The following is a 26,084-nucleotide window of genomic DNA, read 5'->3' on the forward strand; positions in this document are numbered from 1 at the left end:
AGTGTGGGGTTGACCTGCTGGAAAGCAGTTCCGTGAAGAAGGACCTGAGAGTTCTAGGGAACAAGCTTACCATGAGCCATCAACATCCTCTCATGGCAAAGAAGGCAGATGGTCTCCTGTGGGACACAAAGAATAGTATAGCCAGCAGGCTGAGGGAGGTAGTCCTTCCCTTTTCTCCTTTTCCTCTTTTCCTTGCCCCAGCCAGGCCACACGTGGAGTCCTGTGTCCAGTTCTGGACTCCCAGCCTCAAGAGTAACAGGGACCTACTGGAGAGAGTCTATTGGAAGCTACAAAGATGCTGAGGGCACTGCAGCATCTCTGTGAGAAGGAAAGGCTGAGACACCTGGGCCTGTTTAGCCTGGAGAAGAGCAGCCTAAGGGGGTGATCTTCTCAATGTTCATCAACAGATAAAGGGTGGGTCAAGAAGATGGGGCCAGACTCTTTTCAGTGGTACCCAGCAATTGGACAAGGGGCAAGGGGCACAAACTGAAACACAGCAGATTCCACCTATACATGAGGGAAAAAATTCTTTGCCGTGAGGCTGCTGGAGTTCTGGAGCAGGCTGCCAGAGAGTCTTCTTTGTGGAGTCTTCTTCTCTGGACAGATTTCAAACCCACCTGGATGCTGTGATCATGTGCAACCTGCTCTGGGTGACCCTGCTTAGCAGAGAACTTGTACCAAATGATCTCCAGAGGTCGTTTCCAACCCCTACCACTCTGGGATTCTGTGAACTTGTAGGTTTTACCAGGAACCTTTATTGTCCATAGGTCAGCTAGTACAAGGATGAAGGAAAGCAGTGCTTTAATGAGCTTGCATTTGAAGTCTTTAATGCAATGAGTAGTTTGGCTGTGAAACTGATTTTCACCAAGCTTATAGCAGGTGAAATGGACATCTCTGTGGGTTTGTAAAATATTGAGGTTGTTAAAATCCAGGTGCAAATAGTGCTAAATAGCATTTTTTGTAAGGCATGTAAAGTCTTGATATTTCAAGATTTAGAGCAACTTCTTGCCAATTGGAGGACTGGAAACAGGGAGAGGGGAGGGAGGTTTAGCACATCTGCATTTTATGGTATCCCTTAGACTTCCCAGAATATCACAGAAACGAGATACAAGATCAGTTGGGCTCAGGTCTAAGCCATTATGGCTACGACTGATGAAGTTCCCTTTATCAACAGCTGTGATTCTGACCTTTGTGGGCTTTGCTGCTTATTTCCTGATTTATACATTTTCATAACCTTTATCTCATTTTGAGCAAAATAAAATTTAAGACAAATTCTCTAGATAACTATAATTCAGTTGCTGTAACCTTGTCAAACATTTGCTTTTAACAAGGATGTTCAAATCATGTGCTTATAGATATACATCATCAGCATTCTTACAGTGTAATCATAGAGTGGTTTGGGTTGAAAGGGACCTCAAAGACTACCTACTTGCAGTTCCCCTGACATGGGCAGGGACACCTTCCACTAGACCAGGTCTCTGAAAGACCTGTCTAGTCTGGTCTTGAAGACTTCCAAGGAGGGTACATCCACAACCTCCCTGAGCAACCTGTTCCAATGTCTCACCACCTTCACTGTAAAATATTTCTTCCTAATGTGGAGTCAAAATCTACACTTTTTGAGCTTCAGTCCATTCCTCCTCATCCTATAACTACAAGCCCTTGTAAAAAGTCCCTTCTCAGCTTTCACATAGATCCCCTTCAGGTACTGGAAGGTCACTATAAGGTCTTCTTGGAGTCCTCTTTTCTCCAGACTGAACAATCCCAACTTCCGTAGGGGAAGTGCTCCATCTTCATGGCCTCCTCTGGATCCCTGGAGAATCATGAAGGGTCTCTGCTCTATTTCTTGCTCATTAAATCCTTCTGTTGCTGCCTTCCTTCCAGTTCCTTTTGCTCTTTTAGCACTACTGTGCCACAGTCTCAAGCCTCCCTTCTTATCCTCCTGACCACTTCGACACCACACAGCTTGGTGTCATCCACAAACTTTTTTGGTAGCCAGATGTTCATTACAAAAGCAAAAATCTCCTCTGACATTTAGGGAAGAATTAATGTACTTACACAAACCTCCCTGCATCAAAAACTTGAATTCCTGCTTTGGAGACCCAGAATCGTTCATCTCTCCTCTTTAGTATCCTATTGTCTTATTTAGTATCATGACAGGGCTAAAACTACTCAGAGATTCCTTTCCTGGTTTATGATGCTAACGTGATTCAGGCCATGTTAGCTCCAAAATGAGCCAGTTTGTCTATAGTTTGGCCTGTGATCAGTGAGGAGAGCACTTTTCCTTTGGGAGCCAAATGCAAAGCAACTGAAGCAGATTGAAGCTGGCAGTGACTAATGAAGTCTTGTGAAGGAGTCAGGAGTCAGTGGGTTACTACATGGGGATGGATTGAGAAGAGACTAACAGCAGCCTCTTTGTTTAGTGTATGTAGCCTCTCTTTTGGGGGAGGGGGGGCATTATCAGTGGTTCTGTGAAGAAAAACCTTCCAAAACTAAGGGAAAAAACCTTACTGATGTATGTCTCTGAAACACAGACACACACATTTGGTGCAGTGGAGATAATTCCAGGCTTCCATGTTTAATGAGCCAGGGTGGTTGCCTAAAGGTGTTCTACATGTTAATAATTTTAATCAGTCAGACAGAATTTATGGAGCTGCAATTCCAGCTGAAATTAGCATGAGTTAGAGCCGCAGTCATTTGTTTCTCTGAGCGTTCTCCTTCCTTTGCTGGTTTGATAATGTGCCCTCTTGTCACGGAATCCAGCACAATAAATCAGTTGTAACGCAGCCTGCTCTGGGAATTCTACACAGAGCATTGCTACTGCGAGTAGGGAGCACTGCAGCTGGGTTTGCATTTGCTGGAGATGTAAGATCTGAGGGCACGGACCGAAGGTCAGAGGAGGAGAAGGACTATGCCAGTCTGCTCTCAGAGGAGCTAGAAAAATGGCAGAGACAACACCAGGCAAACTTCTGCCTCCAGCCAGCTGACCCAGGTCAGGCATAGCTGCAGACTGCTTCTGCTTAAAGCTTGTGATTAAATGATGTGAATTAATCATAGAATTAGCTTGGTTGCAAGAGACCTCTAAGACTATCATGTCCAATCGTTAACCCAACACTGTCAGGTCACCACTAAACCATGCCCCTCAGCAACACATCTGCATGGCTTTTGAATCTCTCCAGGGATGGAGGCTCCACCACTGCTCTGGGCAGCCTCTTCCCAGACTTGACAATCCTTTTGGGAAAGAAATTGTTCTAATGGTGAACCAAAACCTCCCTGGTGCAACCTGAGGCTGTTTTCTCTTGTTCTGTTGTTTCCTTTGCCTAACCTCAACAAGGTTTAAATGAGGATGGAGGAAATCACACTCTGAGAAGGGAACATGCCATCATTCTGCCATCTTTAGCTGTGCTTAGCACTCGAGATTGTGCTGAGGCAAAGGTCCAGCCTGAGCCACAAGTTTGGGAATTTTACTGGAATTCTGCAGCAACTCCTAGAATCATAGAATCCTTTTGGTTGGGAATACATCAAGAACACAACACCACCATGCCCACTGAACCATGTCCTGAATTGCCATGGCTACACAATTTTTTAACACCTCCAGGAATGGTGACACCCCCACTTGCCTGGGCAGCCAAGTGATCACTTCTCTGCCTGTGACCACTCTTTCGGTAAGGAAATTGTAGGCCTCTTCTGCCAGGCAACCAGCGATAGAACAAGGGGACACAGTCTCAAGTTGTGCCGGGGTAGGTCTAGGCTGGATGTTAGGAGGAAGTTGTTGCCAGAGAGAGTGATTGGCATTGGAATGGGCTGCCCAGGGAGGTGGTGGAGGCACTGTCCCTGGAGATGTTGAAGAAAAGCCTGTCTGAGGCACTTAGTGCCATGGTCTAGTTGACTGGCTAGGGCTGGGTGCTAGGTTGGACTGGATGATCTTGGAGGCCTCTGCCAGCCTGCTTGATTCTATGATTAAACCTCCTCTGGTACAGCTTGAGGCCATTTTCTCTTGTGCTATTGCCTGTAAAACCTTGGAGAAGAGACCAACACCTGCCTGGCACCAACCTCCTTTCAGGCAGTTGTAGAGAGTGAGTAGGTCTCCCTTCAACCTCCTTTTCTTCAGGCTCAGCAATCCCACATCTCTCAGCTTCTCCTCATTGCCCCTTCACCAGCTTCATTGCCCTTCCAGCACCTAAATGTCCCTGAAGTGAGTGACCCAAAATACAGAAAAGCACTGTTGGTTTACAGTGCATTTGTTCCTAAAGTACTTACTTGTCAGAGCTTGATGCTAAACAAAGTCTTTAAGACTTCCCTTTTCATTTGAGGTTTTATTTTTTTAGACATTTTCATTCATAGACTTTTACATTTTTTAGACATTTTTCACTTTTAGCCTTTTTAGGTTTTAAGCATTTAAATTTTTAGGCTTTTTATTTACTTACAGGTTTTTTTCAGACCTTTTTATTAGACTTTTTATTTTTAAGGATTTAACTTTTTTTTTTTACCTTGATTTCTTTTTCAGTCCATTTACTTCTTGGATATTTTAAGACCTTTGGGCTTCACCTAACACATTTTAGTTTTTAGACTTCTTAATTTTTAGACCTTTTACTTTGAGGCTTTTGAATTATTTCTTTTTAGACATTTTACTTGTTTTGACATTTTAATTTTGGGGGGTTTTTTTTAGGTTTTAGAGTTTTCATTTTATTGTTCTAAACTCTTTTTAGACACTTTCATTTTTAGATTTTTTAGGTGTTAGCCTTTTCATTTTATTGTTCTAAACTTCTCTCTTTAGACACTTCAATTTTTTTACTTTTCAGGTTGTAGACTTTTTGTTTTATTCAAAACTTCTCTATTTAGACACCTTAAATTTTTGGCATTTTAGGTTTTAGAGTTTTCATTTTATTGCCCTAAACTTCTCTTCTTAGACACTTTAACTTTTACACTTTTTAGGTTGTAGACTTTTCACTCTATGCTAAACTGCTGTTTTTAGACACTTTACTTTTTTGACAATTTAGGTTTTAGAGTTTTCATTTTATTGTTCTAAACTTCTCTTTTTAGACACTAAATTTTAGACATTTTAAGTTGCAGAGTTTTCATTTTATTCTACACTTTGCTTTTTAGACACTTGAACCTTTTGATTTTTGAGGTTGTAGACTTTTCATTTTATTCCAAACTTCCATTTTTAGACACTTTATTTTTTTGACATTTTAGGTTTTAGAGTTTTCATTTATTGTTCTAAACTTCTCCTTTTAGACACTTTAATTTTTAGACTTTTTAGGGTTTAGCCTTTTCATTTTATTTCTCTAAACTTCTCTTTGTAGACACTTTCATTTTTAGACTTTCAGGGTATAGCCTTTTCATTTTATTGTTTTAAACTTCTCTTTTTAGACACTTTAACTTTTAGACATTTTAGGTTGTAGACTTTTCATTTTATTCTAAACTACTCTTTTTAGCCACTTTAATTTTTAGACTTTTTAAGGTTTAGACTTTTCATTTTATTGTTTTAAACTTCTCTTTTTAGACGTTTTCGTTTTAAGACTTTTTAGAGTTTAGGATCTTTATTCTGAACTTCTCTTTTTAGATACTTTCATTTTTAGACTTTTAAAGTTGTAGACTTTCATTTTATTGTTTTAAACTTTTCTTTTTAGACATTTTCATTTTTAGACTGTTTAGGGGTTTGACTTTTTCATTTTATTGTTCTACTTTAACTTTCAGACTTTAGCTTGTAGACTTTTCATTTTACTGTTCTAAACTTCTCTTTTTAGACACTTTAACTTTCAGACTTTTTAGCTTGTAGTCTTTTCATTTTGCTGTTCTAAACTTCTCTTTTTAGACACTTTAACTTTCAGACTTTAGCTTGTAGACTTTTCATTTTACTGTTCTAAACTTCTCATTTTAGACATTTTCATTTTTAGACTTTTGATTTTGTTTTAATGACCATTTTATATTTTAGACTCTTAATTTTAAAACTTCTTATTCAGACATCTTATTTTTCAGGTCTTTTATTTTTCAGACTTTTTATTTTTCAGGCTTTTTTTTCAGACCTTTTATTTTTCAGACTTACTATTTTTCAGAGTTATTATTTTTCAGGCCTCTTATTTCTCAGGCTTCGTATTTCTCAGGCTTCTTACTTTTCAGGCTTCCTATTTTTTTAGGCTCCTAATATTTTAGGTTGAAAATCATTCAAAGATTTTAACTGAAACACTGTGAATCAAACTGATTCAAGCTCTCCACAGTCTCTAGCTGTCCCAGCCTCTGCACACAGAGAGCAACAAGATTTGTGTTTTTCCACCTCATTAAACTGACAGCAGAAATTAGTCTGTGGTATTAAAAACTAAAAAGTTAAATTACAGCTCCACGTGTCCTTTATGCAGTGGGGTGTGTGAAAGATGTTTGATTTTAATGTTCTCTATAATGGAGACTTTAAATTGCAATGTTTGTCAAATCTCCCATCTTTGTTTCGGCGCGGAATATTAATTACCCTTTTAACTAGGAGAGGTAAATAAAATGAGCATCCACTGCCTGCCTAGGGGTAAATTGCAGATTCCTGACAACGTGAGGTGGCGTGCTAAATGTCAGTTTTGTCAAACAAATTTAGAGGAACAGTTAAGCTATTAGCTTCCCGTTGTTACAGGGTGGTTTTTTTCCTTGCACTGAATGGCTGTTGCTAGCAGCAGGGGCACTGTACCATATGGAACACGAAGGGAGCTAAATTGAATAAGCAGGATGAATGAGGAGATAGCACTACAGACGCACTCAATTAGTTTATAACTGTCTATTAACTTCTGTTGGTGGTTTTGAATAAACAATAGATTAACCATTGCAGCCCTCCTTGTCCTGCCTGAAACCACTGGGATGATGGCATGCAGAGAAGAAGGAGCACAGCTCTTTCTGCTTTCTGGTTTTTACCTCCTGCTTCTTAATGACTTGTGCAGTGCTGGCAGGACCTGTGAGTAATAAAATGCATTAATTCCAAAGTAGCAGCTCAAAATATTTCAGATGTGGTATTGCATACAAAACAGTTCTTTGAATACAATTACCCTTCTGTCTATTTCTTAGGAGCTGCTTTAGTAGCAGGGCAGCAGTACTATGATTCCAAGGACACTGAGGTGCTGGAGCGTGTCCAAAGAAGGTCAATGAAGCTGGTAAAGGGTCTGGAGAACAAGTCTTGTGAGCAAAGGATAAGGGAACTGTAGTAGATTAACCTGGAGAAAAGGAGGGTCAAGAGAGACCTTCTTGCTCCCTACAGCTACCAGAAAGGAGGTTGGAGTGAGATAGGTGTCAGACTCTTCTCCCAAGTAACAAGCAACAAGACAAGAGGAAATGGTCTCAAATTGCTCTAGGGTAGGTTTAGGCTGGACATTAGGAAGGAGTTCTTCCCCAAAAGGCTTGCCAAAGCCTAGTGCAGGCTGCCCAGAGCAGTGGTGGAATCGCCATCCCTGGATGGATTCAAAAACCATGTAGACGTGCTGCTGGGGAACATGGTTTAGCAGTGACCTGGCAATGTTGAGTTAATGCTTGGACTTGATGATCTTAAAGACCTTTTTTAACCCAAATGATTCTGTGATTCTAACTTTATTCTGAATCACTGCCCCAGTGCAATGCTGAGGGTCAGTCTGCTCATCTGCTGATTCATCTTAATATGAGGTGTTTCAGGTATTTTACAACACTTAAAAACTACATCCTATTTTTAGCCTTGTTGCTGTTTGACAATTACCACCACCTAACTACACAGGTAAGAGAGTGTCCTGGTTTTGCTGGGACAGAATCCCAGGCCAGCCATGGGCTGTAGGCCAGTAGCAGTTTTGAGTCAGCCAGGACAGTTGAACTGAATTGGCTATAGGTGGTTCCAAGACCATCAACACCACACTCAGCATAAAGGGGGAAGTTGGCTTCAGAGAGACAGCTTCTTGTTTGGCTTTCTGCTCTTATGGTTTGTGACCCTGCTCCTTTTCCTGTGAACTGCATTCTTGTTAGTTGTGACCACTGCACCGTTGCTGAGCTAAGTATGACTTTAGAGATTTTATACTGGCATTTGGATCAGTTTTACTCTTTCACTAAATGTTTTCAACTCATGAGTCCTCTCTCCTTTTCCTCAGTCCTCTTTCTCTGCTGAGGATGAGTCATTGGGTGATACAACTGGTACAGTTTAGTGTAAACATGGACAGACAGGTTAATGTTGGGAAGCAGGTGCTGGGGACCTGAAAGAAAGTTGGGAATGCAGTGCTTGGAGAACTCATGACATTAATACATAAAAATATGGGCTCCATTAGTGGTCTGGTTCAGCATTAAAGTCGATGAAAATGCAAAGATTCTGTTTTCTGGACCAGGCTTTCATTTAGGTAATGATACTCATCCTACTGAAGACCTTTCATCTCTCAGCTAAATGCAGTAGTCTTCTGCATCTCCTGTGTGAGGAGGCAGCTTCCTGCTCGCATCTTCCCGAGATACATCTTAGTGATGAGTGGAGTGGCTTCTGTCTGTCCTCTTCCCACACACATTTCACAGGGAGTGCTACAAGTTTTCATTAGCAAAACTCCTCAAGTGAAAGGACCAATATTAATAAAGTGGGAAAACAACTTGAAAGTCTTGTGTTGAGTAGGAACTGTGGTAGATGGTGGAGACAAACTAGGAGAGCAGGGGAGGATTAAGATGTCCTATTGGCTACAGGCTACATTATTAATGTCTTCTTATCCATATGTTGTTTTGGGGTCTTAGAAAAAACAAACAGAAAGCTGAATTCCAAATCATGGTAGCATTTGTCTGCTTCTGATGAATTATATTTTTTCTTTAATTATACTTGGAAATGGCAGTAACTGAGGAACTTTTCCTCATTTCTGAAATCAGCTATCAGAGTAGATGCAATGGTGCTCTAGTGTCCCTTAAAATTCTACCCAAACTTAGATCCTAAGTGTCCCAACCAGGTGGCCATGTGTTAGGTTGGATAGTAGGAAAAACTTCGTTAATGCAGGAGTGGTCAAGCACTGGTTGAATTGATGGAATTCAATTGATGGTTGAATTAACATAACTTGAGGTGTTAAAAAATACTTAGACGTGATACTTTGGTTCATGGTTTAATGGCCATGGTGGTGTTGGGTCAACAGTTGAACTCTGTCTTGGAGGACTTTGCAAACAGAAATGATTCTAAGATCTCCTTTTCATGGTTTAATGGCCATGGTGGTGTTGGGTCAACAGTTGAACTCTGTCTTGGAGGGCTTTCCAAACAGAAGTGATTCTAAGATCTCCTGAACACCCCCAGCTCCCTCAGCCTCTCTTCATAGGGTTTGTGTTCCAGGCCCCTCACCAGCTTTGCCACCCTTCTCTGGACACATTCCAGCACCTCAACATCTCTCTTGAATTAAAGGGCCCAGAACTGGACACAGGTCTCACGGTGCAGCACTTGGGTGATATTGTGATTAAGAGGATTCCATTACTAAGTTTAATGGCTGTACTAGAGATCCTGATTTTGCACTTGGTCTCACACCAGTAAAAGCTAGCAATCAGAAGCTTGTTAGTTCCTTGATAGAAGCACCATGCTGTTCTCCAAGGGCTGAATGTCCTGTTCTGAAGTCTTTGTGCAACCAGCCCTCCAGGCAGTCAAGTGTAATGAGTTTTACGTCAGCTGTAATCAACCATAAGGATTTCCTTTAAAAGCCTTTCTACTGAAGAACTCATCTGGCTAGAGTAGGAAATGTCAATCCAGTCAAAATATTTGCTTGACATCTGCTCTTAAAATTGTTATTATTTGATTCAATCTGTGTGCTAAAGAGAAATTGCCATGTTCTAGTGTGTGAATGTGGTGTATTGGTGGTGGTGTGCTCATACTCCTTTTACTTTTGAAGAGAATCACCACACTATATTTTCAGGTGCTGTCCATAGACATAATGAGTATATTAGGGACTGAGTAGAAAACATGAGACAAAACATGAGGAGAACCTGTTCCACAGTAAGTAGTGGTTGAGAAACAGTCCTACTCACTACATTTATTTCAAGTGCAGAAAGGTAATTCAGCAGCTTCTCTAAAAGGCTAAAAGATGCACTTATTCTTGAATGTTAGTGACTGGTAGTGATGTCATGCTGCTGAGGGAGACATGGTCTAGTGGTGACCTGGCAGTGCTGACTTCACAGCTGGACTCAATCTTAAAGAGCTCTTCCCAAAATGATCTCTATGTTAATACCTTACCAACTTTTCCCTCTAATTTCTGTTAATGGAACTCCTACCCAGACCTGCCTCCTGGCATAACCTGCAGTTTATTACTCAAGTGCCACCTTCCAAATCATGCAGAGCTTTCAGAGAATTCAGCACTAGCTGTAGCACAGCATTGTGGGGGTTAGAAGGGACTTCTGGAGATGACTTAGTCCAACTGCTCTGCTAAAGCAGAGTCACCCACAGCAGGCTGCCCAGCATCACAAGGTCCAGGCTAGTCTGGATTCTCTCTAGAGAAAAGAAAATCCACAGCCTCTTCAGGCAGCCTGATCCAATGTTCCAGCACCTGCAAGGTAAAATAATAGTGATGAATAAACTCGTGGAAAGGATATTATTAACCAATAAATTATTCAGGGGTGCAGAATCTTCTGTAGAAGTCTAAGTTTTAAAACAGAAGTACTGCCTTTTTTGCTACCAAACTCTGCTAGTTTGGGTTGGGGGATTTTTTGTCTCTTTTTAATAAAGAAAGAGCAATTTTCCTTGCTGCCATCACAGTTTACATCCTGTCTCTGTAAATAATGAGTTGGAAAGTAAATTTTAGCACTACCATATTATATCTTAGCAACTTCATGGCTGTTCATTGTTATTAGAGAAGTGAAAAGGAATAGTTTGTTGTTTATCAGCACAAAATCCTGTTAGTTCTATTTCTGGCTTCCATTCCAACTTCCTGACAGGTCTGTGTATCTCAGTAGAACTTGGTGTACTCAGGATATTACAAGGCTACTATGAAGTGTAACATTCCAGGGTCTCTGAAGTACTGGGCTGTGCGTTGTATAATGACCATTGCTGTTAATCCCAAGTACTAGCTGATTGATGTATTTAACCATGGTGCAGTACTGCAGATCTTTGTGATGTTGCCTCCTCAACAACAACTCAAATGTCTTGCAACCCCAGTTAATAACTGTAGTATTTTTGTAGTGGATGGATTTCATCAGGGGGAGTGCATTGCCACTGTTTGTAGCTTTCACTCTGTTTGCTCGAAAGGAATGTTACTGTGTAAGATTAGTTCAGAAGCTTCAGAATCTTCCTTTTTCAAGGATAAAAGACAGAATTTTTGTCTTTCTGCACAAGTCCAGAGTAGGGGGTGCTCTGCTGAAAAGCACCTCTGCAGAGAAAGACCTCTGTGTGCTGGTGGACAACAAATTCACCATGAGCTAGCAATCTCTTCTTGTGGACAGAAAGATCAATGGTGTCCTGGGGTGCATTAAGAAGAGTGTGGCAAACAGGTCAAGGATGGTTCTCTTACCCCTCTGCTCTGTCCTAGTCAGGCCACAAATAGAATCCTGGGTTGAGTTGTGGGCTTCTTGGTTCAAGAAAGACAGAGAACTGCTGCAGAGAGCCTGCAGAGATGCTTGAGGGGATTGAAACATCTCTATTAGGAGGAAAGTTTGTGAGAGCTGAGGTTGTTTAGCGTGGAGGAAAGGAGACCAAGAGGCACTTAGTGCCGTGGTCTAGATGACTGGATAGGGCTGGGTGATAGATTGGACTGGATGATCTTGGAGGTCTCTTCCAACCTGGTTGATTCTATGATTTTCAATGCTGATCGTTATCTAAAGGGTGGTGGGTAAGAGAGAAGGGGCAGACTCTTTTCAGTGGTGCCCAGTGATGGGACAAGGGGCAGCAGCCACAAACTGGAATCCAAAAGGTTCTATCTGAACACAGGGTAAAACTTCTTTGCTTTGAGGGTAATCGAGGGCCTGTAGCAGACCTTCCCAGAGAGGTTGTAAAGTTTCTATATCTGGAGAGCATTGTAATCCTGGCCAGCCTTCTGAGGGTGCCCCTGCTTTAGCAGGGGAGTGGGACTAGATGATCCCCAGAGCATTGTAATCCTGGCCAGCCTTCTGAGGGTGCCCCTGCTTTAGCAAGGGAGTGGGACTAGATGATCCCCAGAGCATTGTAATCCTGGCCAGCCTTCTGAAGGTGCCCCTGCTTTAGCAAGGGAGTGGGACTAGATGATCCCCAGAAGCCCCAACCCCTGCCATCCTGGGATTCTGTGATCTAACACTGTATTTCCATGGAGAACAGAACTGGGGTTGAGAGAACGTTTAAGGCATTCATTTTCTCTTTGTGTTTCTGTGACAGAGATGTAGACTTAAAGGTAGCATGGATCTGTGCAACCATTCTGATTCTTCAGTCTTTGGATTATCATAGTGCTTGTAGGTGGCAAAGCTCTGAGTGAAAATCCCATATTATATGCATTTATTAACATTCTTTTCTGATATTATTGAGACTGCAACACTTTAGTTTTTTTTCCAGCTGGATCTGTATTAAAAAGGTTTAAAGAATCTTTCCTTGACACCTTTCTTAGATCTTTTAATTAAGAAAGACTTTGGGGTTAATAAGTTCACATTTGCCAGAATTAAAAATGAAGGTATCTAAATATGTATTTGAATGTTCTCATCTAAAGCCAAGGAGCAATGGATATAAGTTACAGGTGAAGAGATTCCACCTCAACACAAGGGGGAACTTCCTTACTGTAAGGGTCACAGAGCACTGGAACAGACTCCCCAGAGAGGTTGTGGAGTTTCCCTCTCTAGAGACTTTCAAGGCCCATCTGGATGCATTTCTCTGTGACCTGAGTTAGATTGTGTGGTCCTGCTCTGGCAGGGAGGTTGGGATCTCTTTGGGTCCCTTCCAACCCCAGACATCCTGTGATCCTGGTATGTGCCTTTGTCAGCCACTCCTTTCACACCAGCCCCTAACACGGATTAGAACATCGAATCATTTTGGTTGGAAGAGACCTTTAAGGTCATCAGGTACAACCATTAATCAACTTTCCTTGCTATGTAAGCATCTTCATCTGATGATCTCCAGCGGTCCCTTCTACCTCCTATCATTATGTAATTATGAGCCACTGAATATAGAAGTGCTGGACAGCTTTGTTACCTGTTTCCTGTAGAAGTCCCATTCCTCTGCATGAGAGAAGACTGGAGTGAGGGAAATTCTCCTGCTTCTCTACTTTGCCCAAGGGAGCCCACTTCTGAAGTAGAGTCCAGTTCTGGACTCCCCAGTTCAAGAGAGACAGGAAGCTATTTGAGAGAGACCAGTGGAGGCTAGATAAATGCTGAGGGGACTGGGGCATATCCATGAAGAAGAAAGGCTGAGAGACCTGGGGCTGTTTAGCCTGGGGAAGAGCAGCCTGAGAGGGAATCTTCTGAACGTTTGGCAAGAACTAAGGGATGGGGGACAAGAGGATGGGGCCAGACTCTTTTCAGTGGTGCCCAAACTGAAATCCAGGAAGTTCCATCCAGCCATGAGAAGAAACTTCTTTCCTTTGAGGGTGCTGGACCCCTGGAGCAGGTTGCCCCCAAACAATTGTGGAGTTTTTCGTCTTTAATCTGATTACCAGGGTAGTTGTGGAGTCTCCCTCTCTGGAAAGATTCCAAACCATCTAGACATTGTAATCCTGGGCCCCCTGCTGTGGCCCAGAGCTGTTCCCCAGAGATCCCTTGCAACCACCACCTTTCTGTGATTCTGTGACTCTGTGCAGCTGCAGACTGACCAAATAGCATCAGCTTCACCAGGTCTTGGCTGGACTGCTCTCTCCTGCAGCCACAGTTTCAGATCACCAACAGTCCATCTGCCACTGCACTTCCACTGCCAATTAGATGATACCTGTGGCTTGGGAGAGTGCTTGAATTGTTTTCCAAGCTGCATGTTGCTGAGGAACCCCTGCTCAATGCCTGCCTTCCTGCAGTGTGCACAGAGCACTTCTAAATTAGCACACTGCCAAGAGCACTGCGCTCCGGGTGCATTTTCATGCATCCTACTTGTTATGCTACTCACCTTCAGGGGATGGCCCAATTTTAGTTGCCCCTTAGGAAAAAAAATTAGTTTCTTCTTCACATGGCTGAGTGTTGCTTATCCAGAGATTTTAGTCAGTGGCTTTTGCAGAGACAGAATTTTCTCACGGAAGAAAAGGAAGATAGAGCCCACAAAGAGGTGAATTAAACCCCTCTGCAGTTGGACATTTTGAGCTGCTGAGGTTTAGAATCATAGAATCAACCAGGTTGGAAGAGATCTCCAAGATCATCCAATCCAACCTATCACCCTGCCCTATCCAATCAACTAGACCATGGGGTCTAGAACACAAGAGGAGCAGCTGCAGGAACCTGGAACACAAATGCTATGAGGAGAGGCTGAGGGAGCTGGGAGTGTGCAGCCTGGAGAAGAGGAGACTCAGGGCAGACCTCATTGCTGTCTACAACTGTAGCCAGGTGGGAGTTGGTCTCTTCTGGCAGGCAACCAGCAGTAGAACAAGGGGACACAGTCTCAAGTTGTGCCGGGGGTAGTATAGGCTGGAAGTTAGGAGGAAGTTGTTGGCAGAGAGAGTGATTGGCATTGGAATGGGCTGCCCAGGGAGGTGGTGGAGTTGCTGTGCCTGGAGGTGTTGAAGGAAAGCCTGGCTGAGGCACTTAGTGCCATGGTCTGGTTGATTGGCTAGGGCTGGGTGCTAGGTTGAACTGGATGATCTTGGAGGTCTCTTCAATCTGGTCGATTCTATGATTGAAGTAGGATAGTTCAGCCTGGAGAAAAGGAGGCTCAAGAGTGACCTCCTCCTCTCCAACTCCCTGAAAGGAGGTTAGTGAGGTGGGGGTTGGTCTCCTCTGCCAGATCACAAATGACAGGACAGAAGGAAATGGCCTCAAGGTGCACCAGGAGATGTTTAGGTTGGACATTAGGGAAAACATCTTCCCCGAAAGGGTCGTCAAGCCCTGGAGCAGGCTGCCCAGTGCACTGCTGGAGTCCCCATCCCTGAAAGGATTGAGAAGTTGTGCAGATGTGGCACTGAGCAACATGGTTTAGTGGTGACCTGGCAGTGCTTGGTTAATGGTTAGACTTGATAATGCTAAAGGTGTCTCCCAACCAAAGGGGAAGAAATGCTTTCTTCCAGTCAGCAAGTATAGGACTGTGGTTCATGGAATGCTGTCTTGTGTAGAAAGCAATCTCTCCAGGAACTGAAAAGGTCCATCTGATTGCAGGATTTACACAGGAGCTAGATCAGGACACTTAGCTGTCTCCTAGAGCATATGTGACTATACAATGAAATATTTCATCAACAAAAATCTTGTGGCTGTTTTGTCTTCTCTTCCCAGGGAGCAATAAGGCAATCACAAAATAGCAAGGGTTGGAAGGGACCTCTGAAGATCATGCAGTCCAACTGCCTTGTTCATCTAGAATAGGTTATGTAGGGTGGTGTCCAGGCAGGTTTTGAACAATTCCAGAGAAAGAGACTCCACCACTTCTCTGAGCAGCTGTTCCAGTGCTCTACCAGCCTCTAAGGAAAGAAAATCCTCCTCATGTTTAGATGGAACTTCTGTGCTTAAGGCAACAACTGAGTCTTATTAGATTAAGTCTATCAAAACCTTTGCTTTTGATTCTGCCCTACATCATTCTGTATATTTAGTTACATATTTCCATGCATCTATGTGTGAATATGATTTAGACAACACATATAGAATATACATCTATTTAAACAGCAAATGTGCTAAGGATAATTCCTTTGAGGAGTGCTTTGGAGAACTTTAAACTATTTATATGGATTCTATTTTATGTCTTTATGCCAACAAAGCCAAGTGTGACGGAATCACAGAATAGCAGAGGCTGGAAGGGACCTCGAAATCTCATCCAGTCCAACCTCCTGCCAGAGCAGGGTCACCTAGACCAGGAACACATCCAGGCGGGTTTTGGATATCTCCAGAGAGGGAGACTCCACAGCCCCCCTGGGCAGCCTGTTCCAGTGCTCTGTCACCCTCACAGGGAAAAAAATCCCCCTCATGTTTACATGAAACTTTCTATGCCTCACCTTCCACCCACTGCTCCTTGTCCTGTCATTGGGCATCACCCAGCAGAGCCTGGCTCCATCCTCTTGGCACTCACCCTTTACCTAGTTTTAAGTGTCTTAGTTTCTGTCCAGTGAGAGAGATCCATGCAGAGACCTGAATACCTTGAGGACAAAATATTACTTCTACTTAAAACTGTCACAGTTGCCATTATGACTTTTTATTAACTTTATCCTAGAAGGGATTTGTTGGACTCTGCAGAAATCTGCTTGCTCTACCTAAGACAAAGTTCCTCACCCCCTAGTGAAGATAAGAAATTACATCACGTTGAAAATACCTGTCCAGTACCCAGGTTAACCTAAGGTAGTGTTGCACTGTGGGGTTTCAGATTTGCTGTTTGTGTAACCATTTATGTGGCAGATGAACTTTTAAAGATGCTTGTCTGGCCATGGTTAAGGAGTTCAGAATCTCACAGCAAATCTCAAAAGTAGAGGTTAGTGAGTATGAAGGATGATGGAACTACCCCGTAATAGACTTATCTGCTGTACAGCTCTGTAATTCCTCCTGCTCTGAAAATGAAGTGAAAATGTGGTGTGAGGAAAATGATCCCAGAACAAATTTGCATTGGTGTAACACTGCATCTTGTCTCAGTTTGTGAAAGCAGGGGGATTTTGGGCACCTACAGTTCACAGCACCCCTGGGAGTTGGAGGTTCTGCTTAAACCTGACAGCTATGGGATGAGAAGGTGTTTTCTTTTCATCATTAGCCAGCTTGTTCTAGAATGATAATTAGTCTCAGGAAGAGAAGTTCAAAATCTGTCACAAGTGTGTTTCTCTGAAGAGCTTTCATGTTGTCTGGCACCACATATCACACCAGTCCCTCCTCCTGAGCAAGCCCTGGTGTTGTCTGTTGAGTTCTTTATTCAGATCATATGATAATATGACTGGGGAGGGGGGGGGAAGAGGAGGGAAGAAGAAAAGCTGTTGAGACCAAGAGGAAGAATTGCAATGTCAGATGCAAAATCCCTTTAAATGATAGATTATAAATATGGTTTTCTTGCACCATGGGCAAAATCATTAACACTTCTCTCCACCATACTATGAAGGAGATAAATCTGTCTGTGAGCTCACAATGACACACACATCTTTCACTCATCCAAACTGTTCCTTTTAAGTGTTATCTCTTAAAATAAAATTAGGTGTGTGTATTCATTTGCATACAAAACAATCTTGGTGCTCTTGTTAACTTCAGGCAGGTAGAAAGGCAGAGCTGTGAACAAAACAAGAAGTCCAGGTTCTGTGTTCATTTATTGCTTTTAATTGAGTTAGCCTAAAATAACACTTTTGGGGGGGGAGGGGAGGGGAAAAAAGGTATCCTCAAGCAAAGTGGAAGGACAGGTGTGGAGTTTTCCTGTGCCTGTACATTTCAGCATAGGATCCCTTCAGAACTAAAATACTTAATTTCCATGAAGTTAAAATAGTGTAGGAGAAAATGGGTCAAGCAGATTGATGTATGTTACAGTTGTTTTCGTGGCCAAGGCCAGTGATCTCCTGGGGTGCATTAAGATTGTGGCCAGCAGGTCAAGTGAGGTTCTCTTCACATATACGCTGCCATAGTCGGGCCACAATTGGAGTCCTGTGTCCAGTTGTGGACTCCTCAGTCCAAGAGACACAGAACTACTGGAAAGAGTCCAGCAGTGTCTATAAAGATGCTGAGGGGACTGCAGCACCCCTGTGAAGTAGAAAGGCTGAGAGCCCTGGGGCTGGATAGCCTGGAGAAGGCCAAGCGGGGATCTTCTCAATGCTGCTCCATAGGTGGGGGTGGGGGCAAACTCTTTTCAGTGTTACCCAGCAGCTGGGCAAGGGGCAATGGGCACTAACTGGAACCCAGGAGGTTTCATCTGAACATGGGTTTTCAGAGCTCTGGAGCAGGCTGACCAGAAAGACTGTGGAGTCTCCTTCTCTGGAGAGATTTCAGACCAGCTGGACATTGTGACCCTGGACAAACTGCTGTGGCTTATTCTTTAGCAGGGAGGTTGGACTAGATGCTCCTCAGAGGTCCTGCAAGCCCTATCAAGTAGGGATTCGAGGATATATGTACTGTTAATGTAGCAGAAGTTAATGCAAATCAGACACAATGGAAAATGGAGCATTTCATCTTCATTAAGAGGAGAATATGTCTGTTATTAATACCATATTAGAAAATCAAACTATAATTTGCCTTTTTTTTTCCAGGGAAGATGATCACTTTCCCCTTATGCAGTTCTGTGTGAATACAGCTAGCCCACTAACACAAGGGTTTATTGATCAAAATACTTACACAAGGTCTTCTCCTTAAGTTAGAAAAGTGGGTTTGTACATGCAGCAGAAGAAAAACAATGAAGTCACTGGCTAGAATAATCTATTTCTATCAGAATATTTCATTACATATTTAATGCTATTTTAAGTAATGTATGTATGTAATTTTATGAGCACTCAGTTTGAGGCCCTTCACTCTGCAAGAAGGACATTGAGGTGCTGCAGGATGTCCAGAGCAACAAAGGTAGTGAAGAGCCTGAAGAACAGGTCTTGTGAGGGGCCACTGAGGTAACTGGGGTTCTTCAGCCTGGAGAAACAGAGGTTGAAGGGAAACCTCATTGCCCTCTACAGCTTCTTGATAAAAAGGTTGGAGTGAGGTGGGACATAATCTCCGCAGTATCAGGTGTTAGAATGAGTGTAAATAGCCTGAAATTCTGCTGGGGGGAGGGGTTGGATGTATGTTAGGAACAATTTCCTTACTGAAAGAGTGGTCAGGTATTGGAACAGGCTGCCCAGGGAAGTAGTGGAGTCACCATCCCTGGAAGTGTTCAAGAGATGTGTGGACATGTCTTCTTTGGCACATGGTTTAACAGCCATAGTGTTCTTAGGTTGGCAGTTGGACTTGATGAACTTGGAGGTCTTTTCCAGCAAAAACAATTCTATGATTGTGTGGCTCTATGTCATTCTTACACTGGTCACAGAATCACAGATCTTTGAGAGCTCTTCCAACCTTTGACCCAGCACTGAAGGGTCAATACTAAACCATGTCCTTTAGTGCCAAGTACACACTGCCTAAACACTTCCAGGGATGGAGACTCCACCACTGCCCTGGGCAGACCATTCTAATGTTTGATAACCCCCTCTGTGAAGAAATATTTCCTAGCACCCAGCCTGAACCTCTCCTGGCTCAGCTTGAAACCATTTCCTCTAGTCCTGTTGCTTGTCATCAAGAAGAAGAGGCTGCCCCCTCCTCACTCCAACTTCCCTTCAGGTAGTTGTAGAGAGTCACGAGGTGTCCCCTCAGCCTCTTTTTCTCCAGATGAACACCCCAAGCTCCCTCAGATTCTCCTCCATAGGCCACGTGCACCAAACCCTTCACCAGCCTCATTGCCTTTCTCTGGAGACACTCCAGCACTTTAACATCCTTCTCATAGTGAAGGGCCCAGAACTCAACACTAAATGATGTGTGACGGTTTTTCATCTGCCTTAGAGGACCCATTGCTGAAGACAGGAGAAAAAAACCTATTTGGGTTACAGACAAGGGATGTTTTCCTGTGAAAGGAAAAATAATTAGAACAAAAGTGTGGGGGGGAAATGTATAAACACAATAGAGAGGGATTAAGTCAGTAGCATTTGGAGGCTTTCTTATACACTTCTTGTGGAGAGCTTTTATTAAATTACATCTCCAGATTGAGTGCTGCTGAACCCATGATGCTCAGTACATGATTTTAAATTAAAGCATTTTCCCCAAAATAATGAGTCTTCTTTTAGCATCCCACAGCCAGCCAAAATAGATGAGCAAAGTAATTAATTTTGGAGTTAATTAATCCTGCTGGGTATATCATAAGTAGCCTAAAACAATACAAACAGGTGAGTGATTTGAAGTGTCAGAAAAACAGCTAAGGTATTTACATCCTGGTTTGTGTGTAATCTGTGCAGGGGTTGCTTATTCAATAGAAAATTGCATCAAATTTTGGTTTAGCAGTCCACCAGACTGTGACCATGGCCATTAATAAACATTGAGATGACTACAGGAACAAAGCAAAGACACAGTCATGCAGTCACTGGCCTCTGCTCAGCCCTTGATCAGATGTTCCTTTCCTGATATTTACTTTTAGTATCTCTAGGATCCCGTGGTGACATCTTCCACAATCATTTGCTCTCAGGGAAAGAATGTAACCCAACAGCATAGCACTGAATGAGGCACTTAGTGCCATGGTCTAGTTGACTGGATAGGGCTGGGGAATAGGTTGGACTGGATGATATCGGAGGTCTCTCCCAACCTGGTTGATTCTATGATTCTATGAACTTTTGTCTTCAGAGGGTCACTACAGGATTTCTTTCTCCTGCTGTTTGTGCAGTCATTTAAATCCAGTGTTGTGTGTTGTTAGGAATACTTTCATAGAATCATAGGAGTGTAGAGCCTGGAAGGGTCCTTCAGAGATCATTGAGTTCAACCTCTCCACCAAAGCAGGATCACCTATGGCAGGTCACACAGGAATGCAACCAGCAGGGTCTTGAAAATCTGTAGAGAAGGAGACTCCACAACCTCTCTGGGCAGCCCATTCCAGTGCTCAGGCACCCTCGGCAGTGAAGTTCTTCCTCATGATGAGATGAAACCTCCTGGGCCCCAATTTGTGTCCATTGCCCCTTCTGTCATTAGACACCACTGAAAAGAGACTATCTCCTTTTTCTTGACACCTTCCTTTCAGAAACTTATAAACACATCAATAAGATCTCCTCTCAGTCTTCTCTTTTCCAGACTAAACAGCCTCAGGTCTCTCATGTGCATCACTTCATCTCTGTCAGCACACTGGATTTTATCTTAAGTGACTCTCCAGAGAGATGAAGTTGTAAAGTAATAACCCTAATTCTATTTTCTTTTTAGTACCAATTAAAAATACCATGTGGTCCAAATAACATTGTCCACAACAAGACCTTATTGCAGAGAGAGCTTATTGAGGCCTGTTTATCTTTAAAGGGGGCTCACGAGGTTTTTTACAAGGAAATGTAGCAATGGGACTGAAAGAAGATAGATTTAAATAAGGTGATCTGAAAGAAGATTGTAAATGATGGAGGTTGCTCTCTTCTCCCAAGTAAGAAGTGATAAGAAAAGCCTGGATGAGGCACTTAGTGCCATGGTCTAGATGACTGGATAGGGCTGGGTGCTAGGTTGGACTGGATGATCTTGGAGGTCTCTTCCAACCTGGTTGATTCTATGATAAGGAAAGAGAAAATGTCTTCAAGTTGCACCAGGGAAGGTTTAGGTTGGACATGAGGAAGAATTTCTTCCCCCAAAAGGTTGTCAAGTCCTAGAACAGACTACCCATGGCAGTGGTGGAGTCCCCATCCCTGAAAACATTTAAAAGTCACGTGGATGTGGCAGTGTGGGACATGATTTAGTTGTGACCTGGCAGTGCTGGGCTAAGGGTCATACTTAATGACCTTAAGGGTGTCTCCCAACCAAACCAATTCTGGGATAATGAAATGAAGTTCCATAGTTTTACAAGTTTGTTGAATCTTGTGTGTTTTGAGCCTCCTAGGGATCAAGAGATCCAAGCAACAGATGAGTTGCACAGACTGCAGCAGTGCAGCACTTTCAGCAATATCTGAAAAAGGCAGATGTTAAAAAAAAAAAACCAAAAGTTATATTCAGCTCAAGTTTGCTTGCCTGAGTCCAGTGGGTGTTTTTGTTCACAGTACAAAAGTCTGGCTGCTATTGTTCTTTTCCTCCAGCAGTTGTTTCAGTTTTGAACTTTTCCCACAAGACCTATTTCCAGAATTAGATTCAGATGCAGAAGTGCTGTGCAGTTGTTAGTGTCATAAAAACAGTCTGCTCTATCTTGGTAATGGGACTAAAACAAAAAAATGAAGGAAATGAGAAAATGTTGCTCTAATTTCTTCAAGAAAATTAGCTGACTGCTTTGAAAAATGGAGTTTCCTGGTGTCGGTGTCGTAAGCAAGATCTCTGGTTGTCAGTGTAAGCAAGAGCTTATAGAGTCATAGAATGGTCTAGGTTGGAAGGGACCTCAAGGATCATCCAGCTCCAACCCCCCCACCATAGGCAAGGACACCTCCCACTAGAGCAAGTTGCTCAAGGCCTCATCCAACCTGGCCTTGAACACCTCCAGGGAGGGAGCAGCCGGTTTTGAAACCAGAAAACAGGTTCTGGTTTCAAAACTCAGCTACGTTGAGAGCTGCCCAGTGTTTGGCAGGTGGTGGGAGTAGCTGTAGATGCTTTAAGGCTAAAAAGGATCAGAAGAGAAGCCATGCATGACTTACCATGTTGTCTTCTCAGCTAAGGGTGGAAAAAGGAAAAGCTATAATCAGTTCATATTGTCACTTTGATAAGTATGTCCTTACAAAGGACTTGAATTAAGTCATTTGTGCATTAGGGGATGCATCTCAGATTCTACTTTACGGAATCACAGAACATGAGGGGTTGGAATAGGACCTCAAAAGATCATCTAGTCCAACCCCCCTGCCACAGCAGGATCATCTAGAGTAGGTCACACAGGAATGTGTCCAGTTGGGCTTTAAATGTTACCAGAGAAGACTCCACAACTTCTCCAAGTAGACCATTCCAATGTTTTGTCACCCTCACATGTAACCTCCTATGCTCCAGGCTGTATCCACTGCCCCCTGTGCTATCACTGGACATCACTGAGCAGAGCCTGGCTGCATGCTCCTGGTGCTGGCCCTTCACATATTTGTAAACACGAATGAGGTGACCTCTCAGTCTCCCCTCTCCAAGTTCAGGAGCCCCAGTTCCCTCAGCCTTTACTCCTAAGGGAGGTGTTCCACACCCTTCATCATCTTTGTGGCGCTGCATTGGATCCTTCCAGGATCCTGAGGTTCTTCTTGAACTGAGGGGCACAGAACAGGACATCATAGTCCAGATGTGGCCTCACCAGGGCACAGTAGAGAGGGAGAAGAACCTCTCTGTATCTACTAACTACACCCTTTCTAACACACCCCAGGAAACCTTTGCTTTTCTTGGCCACAAGGGTACTTTAAGTAATATATTACTCTTTTATTACAATTAGATATGGAGGAGGAAGCGACCAAATGATTTAAAGATGTAAGAGTTTTATTTTACTGATGGTATTTCAGTGAATTTGAGTGAGTTTTTGTAAGAGTTCAGACTAGATGATCTACTGGTCCCATCTGTGTTTATCCAGTGAAATAATCTCATTGCTCTCTACAACTACCTGAAGGGAAGTTGTAGCCAGGTGGGGGTTGATCTCTTCTGCCAGGCAACCAGCAACAGAACAAGGGGACACAGTCTCAAGTTGTGCCAAGGGAAGTCTAGGCTGGATGTTAGAAGGAAGTTGTTGTCAGAGAGAGTGATTGGCATTGGAATGGGCTGCCCAGGGAGGTGGTGGAGTCACCATCCCTGGAGGTGTTGAAGAAAAGCCTGGATGAGGCATTTAGTGCCATGGTCTAGATCACTGGCTAGGGCTGGGTGCTAGGTTGGAGGTCTCTTCCAACCTGGTTGATTCTGTGATTCTAAATGCACAGTATCTGTGGAGCACTTATTTCTCTGTAAAACCCATCCCTTAAAGATACTATACAGAAGGAATCTGGAAAATTCCAAATGTATATAAACAAGGACTTGGAGAAAGGTTTGCTCTAGGACAATCACAGGCCACAAACAGTGAGATCCACCATCATCAGGATCACAGATGTCTCACAGAGGCTGAAGGAAAAAAAGGAAGACTTTTGGACTTGTTATTTTGCAATGGTGGTTAAGCACTAGTCTGGAGGAGGCAATGAGATTTCTGTTTTGACAGGAACAGACAGGTCTGGAAGAGGAAAAAATAAAGTATATGTGTCCAAAACACTTAAAGCTTAATGAATCACTGTTATAGTATCAGAATCCAGATCTTGCCTCTGACAGACCACTCCTACTGAGAAGCTACTCACTCTTGTGACTAATTCTCCTGGAATCCAGTGACAGAAAGTAGTTTTTAGAAATGCAGGCCCATTCAGAAGGTCACTTGCTTGTGCAAAGTGTGTTAGGAGGTCAAACGTGTGTACAGCATGATGTAAAGCAGTTAGCTGTATCGTGTGGTGTCCCAGTGAAACAGCTCCAGGCAGTTCTATGCATGAGAAGGGAAAATTGTTACCTATTTTTCTTGTTTCAGTTTCAGCAAAATCTCCTTTCCATCCTTTTTATTTATGCATTTCAACAGATTTGGCTCAGCTGACATTAGTGTTGTATCCAAGTAATCCTCTTCAGTTCTGTGATCCCCAAGGATTAATATTCTGTTCACCTTAAGTCAGTGGATTCAAACTAGAGAAGAGCGGGTTTAGATTGGATGTCAGGAACAGGTTCTTCGCTATGAGGTTGGTGGAACACTGGAACAGGTTGCCCAGGGAGGTGATTGAGACCCCATCCCTGGAGATACTCAAGTTGAGGCTCAACAGGGCTCTGGGCAACCTGATTTATTTGAGGATGCTCCTGCTGACTGTAGCAGGGCTTGGATTAGATGACCTTCAGAGGTGCCTTCCAACCCAGCCCATTCTATGATCCCTTGCTTTTGGGAGTCTGTGCAATCAAATGTAAACTTCCAGAAGTGCAAAAGAATTGGAAATATGTTAGCTCAGTGATGCAGTTTGTAACCACATTAGTATCTAAACAGCATGACCTAATCAACGTAAAGACTCTCTGCTCATTGAGTGTTGCTGACTTCTTTTCCTCCTTTTTTTTTCCCCCTTTCTTCCTCAACATTCATTCCTTAAGAAAACTGGCTAAAAAACGGAAAGAGACACTGAGTAGCACACGGCAGGAAATGACAGTGATGGTGAATTCAATGGATAAAAGCTACACTGAGCAAGGCACCAACTGTGATGAAGCTTTCTCTTTCATGGACACTCACAATCTAAATGGCAGATGTAAGTTTTTTTTTTCTTTTCTTTTCTCTCTCTCCCTTTTATTATTTTTTTTTCTTTTTTGGAAGGTGGAAGAAAGGTGTAAATGGATTTTAAAATATTCCTCATTACTCAGTCATGGAAAATCCATAGGACCCAAAGTATCCCACTGTGCAGCACATTACAGTATGTATTCGAATGAGCAAGACAGTCAGATATCAAGAACAGGCTTCTTCAAAAATAATAAGGATAATTGAGCTTTTTTCTGCCCATCCTTTTCTTCTGCAGAAGAGCAAAGGCATTACTGAAACAGCTGTAGCTTTATCTTTCTCCAATCCCTATTATGTTACAAATTTTACACCTCTCATGCTGCCCCAAATCCTTCAAATGCTTCCCCTATTCCTTTTTTTTTTCCTCCCCTTTTTTCTTTTGGCAAAATTTATTTTTGCATGTCATAACCTAATAATCATGATCTTATTGCCTTTATTATTTTCCAGCTCTAGACGATGCTCTTTCAGTTGCTTGTGCAAAGAAAGGTCTCAGCAGAATTGTCCATTCTGCAATCTCATAAGAGATTCTCTAATATCCTGAGTCTCCTTCAATCTATCTTAAAATTACATCAAATTTGGCATGTAAAATGTCCTGTACTAGAATGTTAGCCAAAGACTCACTCCTGTCTGGAGGCTGGCCCTAAGCAAAGACCAGGCAAAACAGTAGTTTCATATAATTGTTAAAAAGAAGGGAAAAGAATTACTATGTTTAAAAAAAAAATGCTTCTTTTTTGTAGTTCTTAAAGCACTTCAGTTGTGTTGGGTATTTTTTCCTACCAGTATTTCTGAGCTTCTCCAGAATTGGTGAAAAACTGAATTTTGTTTCAAGTACTAACAGAATGTGAGGCCCAACTCCCACTCTTTAATAATATGCTTAAGAACTTGCCTTTGACAAGCTGGGTTGTGCAAACACTCTGTGAGGTTTATGCAGTGAGACTTCTCCCGGCAGCGTTGGGCTCAGAATTTGCAATGTTAATTTGTGTTTGAGTTACTTTTGAAATGGCTTTGAAATAGGTCTTTCAATATATCTGACTTGCCTTTGGGGTGAGAATATATCGTTGCAGTTGAGATTCCTTGCTCCTGGGAAGAGATCAAGAGGGTTGACTTCATTTTCCATTATCGTGATGGAGTTTACCAAAAAGCATTACTGAATGGTCACTGTGACCAAAGA

At 42.7% G+C, this 26,084-nt stretch overlaps 1 protein-coding gene across 11 annotated transcripts in view; it reads left to right on the forward strand.

Annotated features, from left to right (window-relative positions):
- PTPRM (protein tyrosine phosphatase receptor type M) overlaps positions 1 to 26,084 on the forward strand; it is a 598,091-nt gene that overhangs the window by 431,372 nt on the left and 140,635 nt on the right. For all 11 annotated transcript variants that reach the window (XM_064150185.1, XM_064150178.1, XM_064150183.1 and 8 more), the window contains one exon: positions 24,736 to 24,887. In XM_064150185.1, coding sequence (XP_064006255.1) covers positions 24,736 to 24,887 — 152 coding nt within the window. The remainder of the gene's footprint in view (positions 1 to 24,735; positions 24,888 to 26,084) is intronic.

The sequence above is a fragment of the Pogoniulus pusillus genome, chromosome 10, assembly GCF_015220805.1.
Source record: "Pogoniulus pusillus isolate bPogPus1 chromosome 10, bPogPus1.pri, whole genome shotgun sequence".
NCBI lineage: Eukaryota > Metazoa > Chordata > Aves > Piciformes > Lybiidae > Pogoniulus > Pogoniulus pusillus.